The sequence below is a fragment of the Sphaerodactylus townsendi genome, linkage group LG07, assembly GCF_021028975.2.
Source record: "Sphaerodactylus townsendi isolate TG3544 linkage group LG07, MPM_Stown_v2.3, whole genome shotgun sequence".
Classification (NCBI taxonomy): domain Eukaryota; kingdom Metazoa; phylum Chordata; class Lepidosauria; order Squamata; family Sphaerodactylidae; genus Sphaerodactylus; species Sphaerodactylus townsendi.
The window spans coordinates 32,841,889-32,857,833 of NC_059431.1; the positions used below are offsets into that span (position 1 = coordinate 32,841,889).

The 15,945-nt window shown below is 38.7% G+C and overlaps 1 protein-coding gene across 4 annotated transcripts in view; it reads right to left on the reverse strand.

Moving 5' to 3' along the window:
• The window catches only part of ADAMTS6 (ADAM metallopeptidase with thrombospondin type 1 motif 6), a 163,040-nt gene that overhangs the window by 17,980 nt on the left and 129,115 nt on the right, over positions 1-15,945 (reverse strand). For all 4 annotated transcript variants that reach the window (XM_048503480.1, XM_048503479.1, XM_048503477.1 and 1 more), the window contains 7 exons: positions 10,976-11,039; positions 9,317-9,419; positions 7,495-7,628; positions 6,521-6,644; positions 5,760-5,840; positions 3,695-3,858; positions 2,278-2,416 (listed from right to left, as the gene is read on the reverse strand). In XM_048503480.1, coding sequence (XP_048359437.1) covers positions 2,278-2,416; positions 3,695-3,858; positions 5,760-5,840; positions 6,521-6,644; positions 7,495-7,628; positions 9,317-9,419; positions 10,976-11,039 — 809 coding nt within the window. The remainder of the gene's footprint in view (positions 1-2,277; positions 2,417-3,694; positions 3,859-5,759; positions 5,841-6,520; positions 6,645-7,494; positions 7,629-9,316; positions 9,420-10,975; positions 11,040-15,945) is intronic.

The window sequence follows — 15,945 nt, forward strand, 5'->3', positions numbered from 1 at the left end:
AACTATTTTATAAAGCCTTGTATTATTGCATTCACTTTATGGTATAATGATGGCAGTTGCTTAAATATATTTCAGACCACTACTGCCTCACTGAAATATTATTGTAAAGTTTCCATTAAATAAAAATGGTAAAATAAATAACAAAATAATACTACAGACAGTGCTTTTAAGCAACTGCTAGTGACCCCCAAACCAGACATATATGTGCACAGCAAAAGTTTGTATACAAACTTCGGAACTTGTAGAATCCTCACAGCTTAAGAGTGTGGTTTTCTTCCCTCAAGTAACTTACAACTCCTGACACCCACAGCAATCTTTTAGGTGTGAACAAATTTATTCTTGAAAACCTATTTTTCTATGGTAACTGGCTTCTCTAGATTGGAGCAATTATATAGAAAAGTCTCTGCATTCTAATCTCCTTTTAACAGCAGCTGAAAAAGCCAACTCTAAAGTGCCAAATTTAAAAAGCTGGGGGGACTTCTCAGGATTCACAATAGGCTTTAATGGAGGCATTTTTTAAAAAAAGGTAGAAGCACCAGTTTTTTAAAGGTAACATTTTAAGCATAGTTACTGGTGACTCCTTACGAAACCCACAAGTTTGGTTAAGATTGGATCAGGGGACCAATTTTATAGGCCTCCATTTTTTCCTCTTTTGGGGACCTATAAAAATGAACCCCTGGCCCAATCTTTATCAAATTCTGGGGATCTTGTAAGGAGAGTCACCAGCAGACAAGGTACAAATTTGGTGCCTCTTAAAAAACTGCAAAAATTCCCCAGACAGTATGAGGGTGCCGAAATTTTTCAGACATCTGAAAAAGCACCCCCCCAACCCTATATCAGCATGGTATTTGACTTTTTTTTAGAAACACCAAAAATTTTGTGTCTAATGTATCCAAATTCAAACAAACTGAATGTGGTTTGGGGTACCCCCCCCCCCTATTTTGAGATGTCAAAAAACATCCATATACATTTGAATTACAGGAATCTAATATTTATCTCAGGGAGGAAAGATGGCATGGTATAGCCCAATCTCATCAGCTAAGTAGAGTCAGTACTTGAAAGGGAAATCTCCAAGGTACATTTTGCAGAGAAAAGCACTGACAAACCACCTCTGCTTCTCACCTGCCTTGAAAGCCCCTTGCTAGCATTATCATGAGTTAAGAACATAAGAAAGAGCCTGCTGGATCGAGGACCCAGAGTCCATTTGTTCAGGGTTTTCCAGATGTTCAGAATTCTATCAAGTTTCGTCACAATTGGCCATGCTGGTAGGGGCTGATGGGAATTGTAGTTCCTGAACATCTGGAGAGCCGCAGGTTCCCTACCCCTGATCTAGTCCATCACTCTTCTATTCTTAGTGGCCCTCCAGGTGCCTTTGGGAGCTCACATGCAGGATGTGAAAGTAATGGCCTTCTGCTGCTGCTTCCGAGCACCTGGTCTACTAAGGCATTTTTCAATCTCAGATCAATGAGGATCAAGATTGGTAGCCATAGATCGACTTCTCCTCCATAAATCTGTCCAAGCCCCTTTTAAAGCTATCCAGGTTAGTGGCCATCACCACCTCCTGTGGCAGCATATTCCAAACATCAATCATGTGTTGCATGAAGAAATGTTTCCTTTTATTAGTCCTAATTCTTCCCCCCAGCATTTTCAATGTATGCCCCCTGGTTCTAGTATTGTGAGAAAGAGAGAAAAATTTCTCTGTCAACATTTTCTACCCCATGAATAATTTTATAGACTTCAATCATATCCTCCCTCAGACATCTCCTCTCCAAACTGAAGTGTCCTAAACACTGCAGCCTCTCCTCATGAGGAAGGTGCTCCAGTCCCTCAATCGTCCTCATTGCCCTTCTCTGCACTTTTTCTATCTGTTCGATATCCTTTTTGAGATGTGGTGACCAGAACTGAACACAGTACTCCAAGTGCAGTCACACCACTGCTTTATACAAGGGCATGACAATCTTTGCAGTTTTATTATCAATTCCTTTCCTAATTATCCCCAGCATAGAGTTGACAGATGATACTTTACACACACACAATATTTTCCTCATGAATCTTACCAGAAACATTTTCCAAGTAAGCTCCTGCAACCACAATACCAAAATGCAGTGTATGATATTTAATAACCTTAATTACATCATAATATTGAAGGGATGGGAGCTAATGAGTACACAGAAAGTCCAAGAATACTTAAAAGGGTTTTTTTAAGTTATATGTAATTCCAGTTAAAATATGTTTCTCATCATCTTAATCTGTCACCATTTTGGGGAACTGTATTACCTCCAGCACAAGTAGCAGAACATTCTGACCAAGGTAGGTGATTCCATGCAAAACCAACTTCATTGTCACCACTGCCAGTGCGAGATATTGGAACATTGAATTTATACCTTATCCCCAGGTTCTGCTCCTGTAGTAAAATCTGCAGTTGAAAATAACTGGTTATACCATTAAAACATTCGGAAACAGCGTAATCAGCTTCAATGAATGGCTGTGTGTGTACTTAAACTTTGCTTCTACAGAACAGTTTTTCTAATGTTACATTGACCGAAATCTTTTACATCTTGCAACTGAAGAAATCTTCTTGCCTAATCACAAATATTTTCATAAAGTTTCCCTGGTGAATTTTTTTTTGGAAGCTGGGTTTGATTTATGGTTTGCACAGGCCCACCTTGCTGTTAATATAAAGCTTTTATATATCTTGCTTTGGTCTATGGACCCCAATAATAAATCTAAGTATTGATGAATTGCTATACAATAGGCGTACCCTAGAGCAGAACTGGGGCCCTTAGCCAAGAAACCTTGAGTTTGATGCCCCCCCCCCATGGGCGACCACCCTCCCCACCATGACCAAACAATGATTTTTTTCCACCAGGTCATTTCAAAGTCACCATCACATTATAGAACATGCCCCAAGTCACAAATCTGAACACAGCAATGGGCCATGCCACACAGCAGAAATATTTTTAAAACGTTTTCAAAATGCTTTCAAAATGTTTTATTACTGCTATGAAAACATTTTATGCTGTTGTATCCAGTCCCAATGTCTCCGGGTGCACCCATGTCTCCGGGTGCACACCTTTCGGTCACGTCCGGGGTGCCTGTCGCTTCCCCATAACAAAATGGCATATGCCCCAGCTGCATGCCACTGATCCTGCCCCCCTGCTGGGAGGTGGAGGCTGGGCTCGGCGGGGGGTGGCCGTGGCACCCACCTGAGCTACCCAATGCAGGTGAGCCCCGCCCACTAGCCTTCATGCAGGCTGGCTTTTGCCCTCTCCAGATCCTGGGAATGGCAGGAGCTAGCCTGCAGAGAGGCAGGGGCGGGGCTTGGTCCAAGCCCCACCCCCACAGCCAAGCCCCGCAGAGGGGGGTGCGAGGGCACCCAGAGGAGGCACCATTTCCCCTCGATACGCTTCTGGAAACTCCAAAGCCTGATTGGTGCACTGATCTATTACAAAGGACATTTTTTGTTTTTTTTAATCTCACTCAGAACAGAGTCTGAACAGCTTGGAAGAGGAGTCAAAGCAAGAGCAAAATCATACTGCACAAAGGATAACACATATGCTTAACAGAAACCAAACTCACAATAACACTCACAACGGACTGACATTTCTAAGTTGTCTCCTCCCCCAATTTTCAACAGTAGCTTGCTAGACAAGAATTCACATTTTTTTTGAAAAGAACAGTTAAATTACTTTACCATGACTATCAGGTTTTCTGATATGGGACCTAAAGCTTCCAAAGTTTCTGGTTCATCTGCTGGCCTCTTGTAATGAAAAGCTGTTCCAGCAACATCAAATTTTCTAGGCCAGTCAATAGTCCAGGCACCATTAATATAATAGTCATCCTCTTCTGATTTTAAAGCTTTAAAAGAGTACAAAATGCTTACATGTGTGAAGCAGCAAATATATACAAGAAGTCAATGAGTCCCTAGTTGATAGCAGCATGTATTCCAGCTTTTACAATAAATTTTTGCGATCTGCAAAGATTATAGATTTCAGAGAGTTTGACCCAACCCTCTATAACGCAAACAAAAGGCATTTCATACAGGAAGGAGGTGATTTCTGACAATTTCACTTTCTTATTGCAGCTCCCTGTTCGATGCCCTATATCACAGGTGTCAAAATCACGGCTCTCCAGATTTTATGGACTACAGTTCCCATCATCCCCTGACAGCATGATGCTGTGGCGAGGGAGTGATAAGAGGCAATCCTATAGTCCTATCTGGAGAAGACGTGGGATTGACACCTGTGCTGCTCATCGGTTCCCAAGAGCCCCTCAACACTGAGGGTGGGGGAAGGCTGAATATGAAAGTGGGATGTAGCAAAGGTCTATTTCCTGAGCAGAACTTTATCTGCAGTTCACTGGATTTAATGCAGTGTGTACAATGGATATAAGTTCATATCAGAACAAAATATAATCCCTCAGGACTTTCCTTATCTGTAGCTCAAAGATGATCAAAAACACTAAAGTGGTTTACTGCAGAGTAGCGGAGGGAATTAGTTTGCTACTGTTCAAAGGTTATGGTCACTATCAAAAGATCAGAGATTAAACAAACTTGAAAATATCTGAATATCAGAGAAGCTCCAATTTAAGCAACCAAAATTTAAATTGAAAAAAATGTTAACATGAAATTGTAACTCAAAAACTGAGTGCCTCAAAATTGTTTGCATTTCTCAATGGCTTTGAATTTGGTAGCCATCAAATGTGAAATTTCAAACTGTCTACCATCGAACACTATGTGCCATTTCATGTTTTTTTAATGTCATTGCATGTCAGATATCAAATACATAAAAAAGTAATACTAGTAATATATCAACAATCAAACACTGTCTAAAAATATGAATACTAATGCATGCCAAACTATCAAATGATAAACAGTATTAAAAAACCATCTCCCTGAAATGTAAAATATCAAATACTGAAATTTTATATCACTAGATTTAACTACTGATATAAAATGTTCAGGGTTTACGCGGCAAATTTTTAACTGTTCAGGGAATGTTCAAAACACAAATCACAAGATTGTAGGAGTTATCAAATACATCAAAAGTTACATCATATACAAATACATCACCTATCAAATACATCAAACTATTCAGAGAACGTTCAAATCTCAAATCCCAAGATTGTAGTAGAGGTTTTGGGTTTTTTTTTTATTTCCGCTTTACTTTCTAACATGGTGACAATTTAAAAAATGAGTGGAAAAGTACTAACTTCATCTTTAAGTGAATGTGCCCACTCAGGCCCATATCTTTGCTGACTGGGAAGTAGATTCCCATCTTCCACAATATGAGCTACTATTAACTTTTAAAAACAATTTTACTTTCCATTGTGCAGGTTTCTAAATTTTGTCCACATTTCTAACTACTACTACTACAAAACCCTAAACCCTGTATAACCTCTTCGCAATTGTTATTATATTTTATTAAACTTTAGCGACAAAATAGTTTGTATGCATAATAAAATACAGAGATAAGCTGCTTGTCAATCCACTTTCACAACAAAAAGCTAACTCACAACACTAGCTTGACTTCTCTCTTATTTCTTACATTTCCTCTTCACCAGCGGATTGCGCTGCCTGTGTTTGATCTCTTTTTTATCTGAAGAGCTACAATTCCCACCAAGGAGTTGCATGGATACATTTACTTCAACTTGCACATCTTTAATTTTGAGCAATCAATAAGAAGAGTTGATATTGTTGTTGCTATTTTGCAACCCTAGTTATTTTTTTTATATTTAACAAAAATAGGGTATTCTCTTACCAATGTAGTTCTTTGACACTGCCACTTCTTTGATATCAATGTGAACGGACCCTTTTGGAATTTGAACTACTTCAATGTAGCCTACAAGTGAAAGGTGAAGCTTATTTTATTATAAATATGCTTATGCTTGTTAATGTTCTAGGAGTGACATACAGAATAGAAAATATCTGAATGATCTGAACAGTGTTTCCCAGTACAAAGAGTTTACATATTGATGATTCTACCATGTTAAATCACAGAATTGAAATGAAGTAAAACCACACCAAATCCAAACTCCCAGTTTAATTTCTGGATCTTGTTCACTGTTTAAGCCATACTTCAGGATCTAACCCCACAATTTTTAAACATTAAACAATAATATTAAGTATAGTAGTAATTCAATCTGTTTTTTCTTTTCTCTATATGTTGACTATACATTGTGGGAAATGATCCCAGGAAGTAGAGAAGACAAACAGTTGAGTGAAAAACAGGCCCTAACTTCATGAAAACTAACTAGCATCGGGAATAGTTTGGACAGGCACTAGTAGAAAAATCCATAATATTCAGCCCAACTGCTGGGTAAAACGTTAGGGCAGAAAATTACATCAGGTAGAAATCACTGCTGCCTTTACATACCCAGACTACATCTCACATGAACAAGATACAGCCTGCAATTTATATTTTAAATTACTTTATAATATATTATGGAAATGTGAGCCATCTTGAGCCTGTTGGGGAAGGGCAGCATACAAGACCAATAAATCAATAAATTTCACACTCACCTCCTCTTGGCAATGTATCATTGAAAAAGCCTTCAACAGATTCACATGTACTCCCATCTCCTCCACACACTCGACACCTGTCTTCTTTAGCATCAGATCCCAAAATGTTATCACATCCAACATGCTAAAAAGTTTTTAAAAAAGGGGGGGTGTTATTCTGTTTCTGTAAAGAACTCTAACAGCAGGTTGAAGGAATGAATTCCAATGATAATTGTAATTTAATCTTAGTTGCTTTCCATGTATTTTCAATTTTATTGTACTAATGAAGAAATAAGCAACATGAATTGATAAAATTGAAACAATTCTCCTCTTGCACAGTATCTTACACCTGAACCTTCCCATGACATATCACTGCATGGCTAATGACAATACACAGCACCCCAGTACAATGTTCTGCTTTGGAACATTGCAGTGACTTAAGATGGAGCAAAATAAAAGCTGTGTCGCTGATGCAGCAAATTTTAAGATCAATTTGTTATTTTTTATTAGGAAAAACCAAACTCCCAACCAAAAAGTGGTTTTATCTCTTTGGCCTCTTCCGCACATGCAAAATAATGCGTTTTCAAACCACTTTCACAACTGTTTACAAGTGGATTTTGCCATTCCGCACAGCTTCAAAGAGCACTGAAAGCAGTTTGAAAGTGCATTATTCTGCATGTGTGGAATGAGCCTATGTGTCCTTATATAACACTAATCTTCATTAAAAGACACACACACAGAGAGAGAATGGATATATTTAGAACACAATTCAGAACCATGTGTACAGAGCGTTGCAAAGACATTATGACTGTCCAATATCTATTAACTCTACTGCAAGTTTTTGTTAAAATAATTCAGGAGGAGTGGCACAAGAAGCTCTAATATGTAAGGATGAATACCACTGACACCTCTTGTGCCAGAGAAAACTGTTGCACAGAAATATTTAATTTACTTTGTTGTAATGCTAAACAATTCATAGATGTATAAAGATATACCTTGCATTCTCCATTGATACAAATATCCAACGAATCTGCGTTGCACTGTGTTCCGTCAATGACTGCAGGAGCACGTTCAGTGTAAAAATTGTAACCTTCTGCTAAGCAGTTTAGAGCACATGGCTTAACTCCACCTAGACACATAAAACATTTTTTAAAAATACAGAGTCAATCCTATTTCAAAACACTCACACACTCATATACTTCACAGCCCAAAGATAATTGTCCCATGACAATATTGCACTCTTCTCTTGGTCCTTTGACCTCTTCACACTTGCTATAGCTTTAGCACCTAACCTCTTTGCTTCGCCCACCTCTCTTGAGGCCATTACGCTTGAATTCTGGTTAATTTGAGCTCTTGTTAATTTGAACAAACTAGGTATTGCTAATGTCCCATGGATCTTTGATTGGAACCAGGTCTCTGCATAGCAATTCTGGCATCGTTCAATGAATTTATATGGACAGACTTACTGCTTATAAAAAAGATACTTTGATTAATTTTTTCTAGGTATATTTGTATTTCATTTATTGTGCTCTAAAATACAACAAAGATTAGCAGTGTAATCTGACCACAGTTTTTTTTTGAGAGGGGTGTTGGCCATCAAGCCATAGGCTGTTTCCACACAGCCTAATAACGAAGTAGCCCCAGGAGCCGGTAAAACACTGTCCCTGGAAACTGTTGCTAACAACGAAGCGCTGCTGCATTGCAGTAGTAGCTGTGCTCATCACCGACCATAGCCGATGCAAAACACTGCTTCCCAGACCCTGCGGCTCAATGAAAGCGGGGTTTCAAAAGCGGTGTCTTCCACCCGCTACCATGTGAACGGCAGCAGGTAGAAGGTGGTGTTTTCCTCCCACCTTCCCCAAACGGCTCTTACCTTCTCCTGGCTTCCATCGCGTTGTGGAGCCCAGGGGGCACGCCTCCTCACCTCCGACTCCAGAGCCATCTCTCTGGCCATGGGGGCGTGTTCCCTGACCTCCACAACATGATGGAATCCAGGAGAAGTAAGAGCCATTTGGGGACAGTGCAGCCTGTGCAAACGCTGTGCCATTGGCTGTGCACTCAGCAGGACCGTCCATGCGAAAGGTCCCGGGGGGGTGCATCAGCATAAACTATGCCGATGTACCCCTGCTCAGCTGGCTGTGCGGAAATGGCCATAGATGACTTTTTTCGATCCTATAGGATTTTCAAGGCAAGAGTCATTTGGAAGTGGTTTGCCATTGCCTGCCTCTGCATTACAACCCTGGTAGTCCTTGGAGATCTTCCATCCAAATTCTAGCCAGAGTCAAAGCTTTGTTGTAATGCTAAATAATTCATACATGTATAAAGATATACCTTGCAGCAAGCTTCCATGGCATGAGTAGGGATTTGAAGCTGGGCTTCCCCTTTCCTAGTTTGACACCTTAACCACTATAATATGCTGGCTCTCTGAGCACAGTTATATCCTTCTAAACTCACTGAAATCAATGCTTTACAAGGGTAAAATTCTGCTTAGGATTGCATTGCAAAGCTCCTTAAGTGAACAAGAGAAAAGCTAACCCTTTAGACCTGATGTGGAATGTCTAAAAAAATACCCACAGCTCACAGTAGTTTTTTCTAGGTCTAAGATCTTTAGCCATATTTGCTCTAAAGTACTACATACATTTCAATCTTCCTTTCCCCAAGCAGAGCACCTTCTATTTTAAGGTTTGTCATTACTCCAACATTTAGTCCAAAAGAACAAGCAAGCAGCATTGTAAAATCTCAATTTTCTGAACAGAAATGTTCCATCAAAAAATAAAAGTTATCAAATTCATAACAATATCATAAATTATGGATTACCTCCTGTATAAGGCTTCCAGTTGTAATATTTTCCTCGGAAAGGCATATTGTCAAAGTCTGCACATTGCTTCTCTCGAAAATCACGGACCCCCAAAGGACATGGCTGATATAAAATAAAATATAATCCTATTACTGAATATTAAGAGGTATTATTTATTTACTATTTACTTGGGCTATATCCTGCCTTTCTCCCCAATGAGATTATATCACCGTCCTCCTTTTGATGAAAGTGCATTATGTAGTTGTTCTATGTTTTTCTGTCTTTTTTCTGTTATTTACAAAAATGAAATCTTTTAAAATCTTTTTAAAAATGTATTGAAAAACTTGGATCAACATATATCTACTAGGAGTTGTGTGTGTTGATTCCAGAATGATGTAAGGTTCAAAAGAAAAGCAAAGAAAATAAATTCACTGTTGAAGCAAAAGGGCATCTAAATGAGATTTTCGTTTATGAAGTGCAAGAACTTTAGGGAGTAATTCTTGTTAAATTACAAAAAGAATAGTGAATGCTGACACAGGAGAAAACCCTACAGAAATCAGTTGGTGTAAGCAACACATTTTTCATGTAAATAATGACAAGCACACAAAACCTGTGGTCTTAAATGGATGTATTAATCAAATTTCCCTCCCTTCAAAGTGTGATAAGTAATAAAAAATAACAATTACTGAAAATGATTGTCTCAGCAACTTCGTGCTCCATGAAACATGAATTAATTATTTTAGAACTAATGGCTACAATTTTTAATCACCTTTAGAAGTGCAACACAATTTAAAATGTTGGATGTCAGAATACTTATATGTTTTCTTCATGATGAATTAATTTTTTTAAAGTGTACATATTTCAAATGAAGTGCAGACTAAGTACTGTTAAGAAGATGAGTATTAAAAGACAAAAAAATTACAGCCCTATCCAAAGGGGAGAGCGAATCCACCTATGGAGATAGCATGGGGCCATGGCAGTGAATTTGCTCTCCCTGGGGCACTTACCCCAGCAGAGGGTCAAATCTGCCAGCAGGAAGCTGTTACGGCCCTACACAGCAGCCAGACGTGGTGCAGAGTGCTTCATCAACACCCCTGTGCCTCTGTTGTCTATGCAATGGGGGCGTTCCAGAGGTGTGGCCAGTCTTTGCCTGCCAGAATGCTGGCACCCAAGTATTGGACTCACACCACCCTTTTGGGTGGCATAAGTCCATTGAGCCCAAGAGATCTTTTCAGCAGAAGGGCTTTGCCTCCCTGGACTGATGAAAAGTCCACTACCCAGACTCTGGATTAAGCTTTTAAAACATTTTAAATAGGGGAAAATAATAACTGACAATATAAGGAAGGGACTTTCCTTAAAAGAGATGGCTTTTGGTTGCCCTCGAGTTTTCTCAAAAATCCATCACAGCCTGCACAGCTTTTCCATGTGAGAAACTCCCTACAAATAGCACACATTTCAATCTTGCAGCATTGGAACTAAATTTCCAGCTTCATATTTGGAAGGTTTCAAATATGTCAGTGGTTCCCTTTACATTTCTGTTAGTACGTAACTAAAACAACAGTATTTGAAAAAGGACATAAACAGCATAAAAACAGCTATAAGATGTTTCAGAAGTTAAAAACAATAGTCTTAAAAGAGCAATATACAGGCCACTGAACAATTTAATTCTAAATACTCACATCAGTATTACAGGATCGGTATCTTTTCCTTTCTCCAAGGCAATATTTTCCTCCACCTGAAGGTCTGGAAAAATGTGTATGAATATTTATATAAGAAAGAAGTAGCAAATAAAAATTCATACAATCATCTGCATTTTAACAACTTGGTTCCAGTACAGACTAATGTGCCATGATTTTAAAATGTTGGGCTTAAGTAAATTTACTAACTAATTGGACAAATACAGGTTTTAACACTAACAAATTATATGATTAGAATCAAATAAAATGAAGATAAAACATTACTTCTACTTACGATTTCATATCTACTAACATTAAACTAAATACAGTGAATCAGAACAATGTAGAAATTATTAAATGAATTTTCATATTCTAAACATTTGTTCAGTATGAAATCTTGCAAAATCACACATTACATTTTATGATGTTACACTTCGCTTCTGCAGTGAGATTCATCATCAGGGTAAGATAAATTAAATATGGAGAACTGAGGTTTAAGAATAACCTGATATTCTCTGATAAGTGAATGTCTGCTTCTAAATTCAATCATAAACAATGAGCAAGTGGGGGTTAGTGCAACATATATGAAAACAGAGAAAGTACACTGAACACAGCTAGCAACAGTACCTGTGTAAGTTAGGAATATTTACGAGGTGAAAAACTTTTAAAAAAATATTTAGGGCAGTGGTTCTCAACCTTCCTAATGCCGCAACCCTTTAATACAGTTCCTCATGTTGTGGTGACCCCAACCCTAACATTTATCCATTTTACAGATGGAGAACACTGATGCACTTAGGCGACCCCTGTGAAAGGGTTGTTCAACCCCCAAAGGAGCCCCGACCCCCAGGTTGAGAACCACTGATTTAGAGCAAGACTCAAAAATTATTTGGTGTCATATAATCTATTTACAAACATATGTACAAAATCTGAAAAGTGCACCAACAGTGCTGCATGATAATCAAATTCTTCCAAGCAACCAGTTCAAGGAACTCAATACACTGAAAAACTCTAGGAACACATCAGTGATTGGATCTTATCCAGACACCCGCTAGGTTTAGTGGGTGCTCTTATTGGTAAAGAGAAAACAATCCTTAATTAGGAATTTTCACTGATACATTCTTAAGAGTTTCTCAGTGTACTGAGTTCCTTGAACAGATTGCTTGAAATAATTTGGTTATTGTTAATAACACTGTTGAGTCACCCTTTTGAGCTTTTATGCAACCTGGCTCGTTAAATGGATTATATGAAGCCCCCCTGAAACAGGTCTTGATCGCTGAAACTTTTTAAAAGGTTTTTCTCCTCGTAAATATTCCTAACTTACACAGCTATTGCTGCTGGCCGTGTTCAGTGCACTTTCTCAATTTTCATCTAAATTCAATCAGACAACTTCAAGTCTGACAAAATAAATCATTTTGCTTGTGGGAATTTCTACTGCAGTTGAGCTAAGGCAGACTCAGAAGACTGTCATTCTGAAGCATACTATGAATCCATTCAGTGGAACAATATACATGTCTACTCTAATAGAAACAACTGAGCCTAACCGAATGTAGTTGATTTGCTTCATTTTATTTTATAATGCATGGAATGGTGATAAAAAGCTAGAAAACTGATTCTGTTACTATGTAATATTTTGTGAAATCTTCATTTAATGAATACACTCTGATAGGCAGTATTGGCCACATACAAAAACATTCTCACATAGTTTAACAAGAGCTTTGAATATTTCTCTTTAGCAGCAAAGACACTCCCTGGCCAGTCATTTTTTTAAACTGAGGGAAATTCAGAAATAGTTTGAGATATTGCAAGGGGCGGGGGGGCTTCCATTCCCAAAATTCACTGGGCTACTACTAATCCTTTGGTACGTCTAAACATTTTACTATGCCACTTGAATAATTCAGAGGACTTCAACTTTATGTTGGAAAAACAAATTATATATTTTACTTTATTATTAAACTTCTACTAAATTATCATTTTATTTTTTATTAAATTATTATTAGGTATTTATTATTAAGCAACCTTGGGAAATACATTTACTTTTAACAAACAACCAACATAGTAGATTTCACAAATGTGTATGGTTAAATTAAATAATCTAAATAAACATTTTACTATGAGGAAAAATCAGACAAGTACATTATACAGCATGATATAAAATCACTGCCTGAATTTCTTGACTGTGTAGATACTTCATACATGCTACTACAGTATAGTTATAATTATTCAAAAACACAGATCTATTAATAGTTTAAAATGCAACTACAGATTAAACCAACATTAATTAGGAGGAGGAGGAGGGAAAGAGCTGGTTTTTATACCCTGCTTTTCTTATACCCTTTTACATCCACTGTTACGACAGGTGCAAGTCTGCATAGGACTGAAACGCAAGTCTGTTAATTTCAATTAAAAGAAAGCATATACCAATCATTTCCTCACTAAAACGAATTACACTTAAAAGTACTTAATTGGGGCTAGATAGTACATATCCACTAATTACCCACTGCTGGCGTTCAGTGACGTAGCGCCAAGGGGGTCGGGCGTCACGTGCGATATACCGGGCACGTGTCCCGGTGGGGGCATGGTGAGGGCGTGGAGGGGCAGATGGGGGCATGGCAGGAGAGCAAGGCATACGCGTGCCCTGGGCACAATTCCCCCTTGCTCCAACCCTGCTGGAATTTTCTGTCCTCGCCCTGCTCTGGTGCAAAAAATTGCACCAGAAGTACTCTCACTTTCCCCAGGGAAAGCAGGAAGCACGCATGGAGCAGGAGGAAGCGCATAGGGACAAGATATCTTGCCCAATATACCTCCTCCGTTGGTGCACTGCAAACAGGAAGCAAGTCAGAACAAGATTTCTTGCCCCAACGCACTTCCTGTCCCACCTCACACCGCAGCACTGGTGGGTAATTGGCTATCCTTTACAGTTAAATGAAAACTGGATTAAAGCCAAAGGGTTTTCTTCTATAAAAGTTAACAGTTTCACAAATTATGTGGATACATTCATGCACATGTTGGTTTTCTTCTTCAGAATAATATATTTGGAATTTGTACTAGAAGCTTCTCTAGATTCAGAAATAGTCCTCTTGTTGAATTAAAGCCTTTTTACAAAAAAATCAGTGTGCATATGTTTAAATGTATACACTGTTATGTATATGATTAAGGCATGGCTTAACAAACATTTTACAGTTCCCTATGGCTGTTAGCACTAGCACTGAGAGGAGGAATGCCCTGACCTGGTAGCTCTAGGCTAGCCTGATTTCACCAAATCTTAGAAGCTAAGCAGGGACAACTGTGGTTAGTATTTGGATGGGAAACCTCCAAGGAATACCAGGGTTGTGACACATAGGCAAGCAATAGCAAACAATCTTTGAATGTTTCTTGCTTTGAATACCCTATGGAATTGCCATAAGTCAGCTGTGACTTGATGGCACAAAATATAAAGCTGGGAATGTTAAAAGATAGGGGGATTGAACTTGGTTATTTATTATCATTATAATCAAAGCCATCGTGGTAAGTAGCATATTGGGCAACAAGTGCTCTCCAGCATTTCTGGTCTTGGGCGAGTCTTTCAGCTTCTTCCCATAAAATAGTCAATGCCTTCAGGTCTTGCTTGAATGTTCTCCTCCAGGTATTTTGGGGGCACCCTCACTGTCGTTTGGCATCAGGAGGTACCCACCTCATTGCCATCTTTGGGATATGACTGTTCTCCATGTGAAGGACGTGGCCAGCCAGTCAAAGTCTTCTGTGTGCAACAATGATATGGAGTTTTGCACATGCTGCTCCTTCAGAGGACCTCTTCGTTAGTGATGTGATCATAATATCAGATTTTCAGGATTTGGCGTAGGCACTTCTGTTGGAAGACGTCATGCCTGTTGTTGATACTTGTTGATGCCTTCCAGATCTTGCTAGCGTAAATGGCTTTAGGGATCACAATGGAGGTGAATAGGTGGAGCTTGGTCTTTAGGGCAATGACTGGTGAGCACCAGATCGTGTTCATTCTCCAAAAAACGGTTACAGTCTTCCCAGTGCAGCACCTGACATCTGCTTCTGCATCTCCAATCTGGGAGAGCACTTTGCCCAAGTAGGTGAACCTCTCCGCTTTCTCTAGTGAACTTGGTTATTAGTAGACATTAAAAGGCGAAAGTGATGGATGAATATAAATACCACAGCACAGACTTTCAACTAGGGAGTGAAGAAACTGAATGCAACACAAAATCAACCTATTGTGCTAGTTCATAAGAAGCATGATTAATTGCCACATGATACTGTTTTTTTTCAAATGGCTCAACATTTTGATTTTATTCTATTACTAAAATGAAAAAAACCACCTTTGATCTGAAAAAGAATAGCTTCGGGAATACTATGGAAATTATTTTTGGTATTGCTAAGAACTATAATCATGGATGATATTTATTGGACATGTCCAATTTGCTTTGCCCTTCAGTTCTACCTGTATGTGGGCAATGAAGGGAGAGGTACTATAAAACAAAGAAATAAGCAGGATGTTGAGGAAGATAGAGGTTTGGATATGGAAGAGTAATAAGCTATCAAGAAGTAGATCTGGAAGACTTACAGGGCACTTAAGAAGTCTGATGGAAAATTATCAGAGCTATTATCGAGTAAGGTCCAAGGTCTACAGGACTCCCTAAGGATTACCATTTGTTCTAACTAAGCTCAAATAATTTGCTAATTCATAATGTAACATTTGAGTCCTCCATTCCACCCAAAAGCACAGATGTATTTTCCACATTGGCTTCCATCCAGATACTGATCAGAGATATAATTCAACCATGCTTTGCTTAATCAAGGAGAGAATGTGCCATTAATCGATCAGTGAGGCTAAAGGGCACATGAGAGTAGCCAAGATCCCACTCAAGTCCCTGCTTTTGTTCATTGTGATCCTTGGTGGTTGGTACCAGAACTTTTTGATTCTCTTCTTCCAAGCATATGAAACACTTGAATCCCTTGGAGATCTGGGC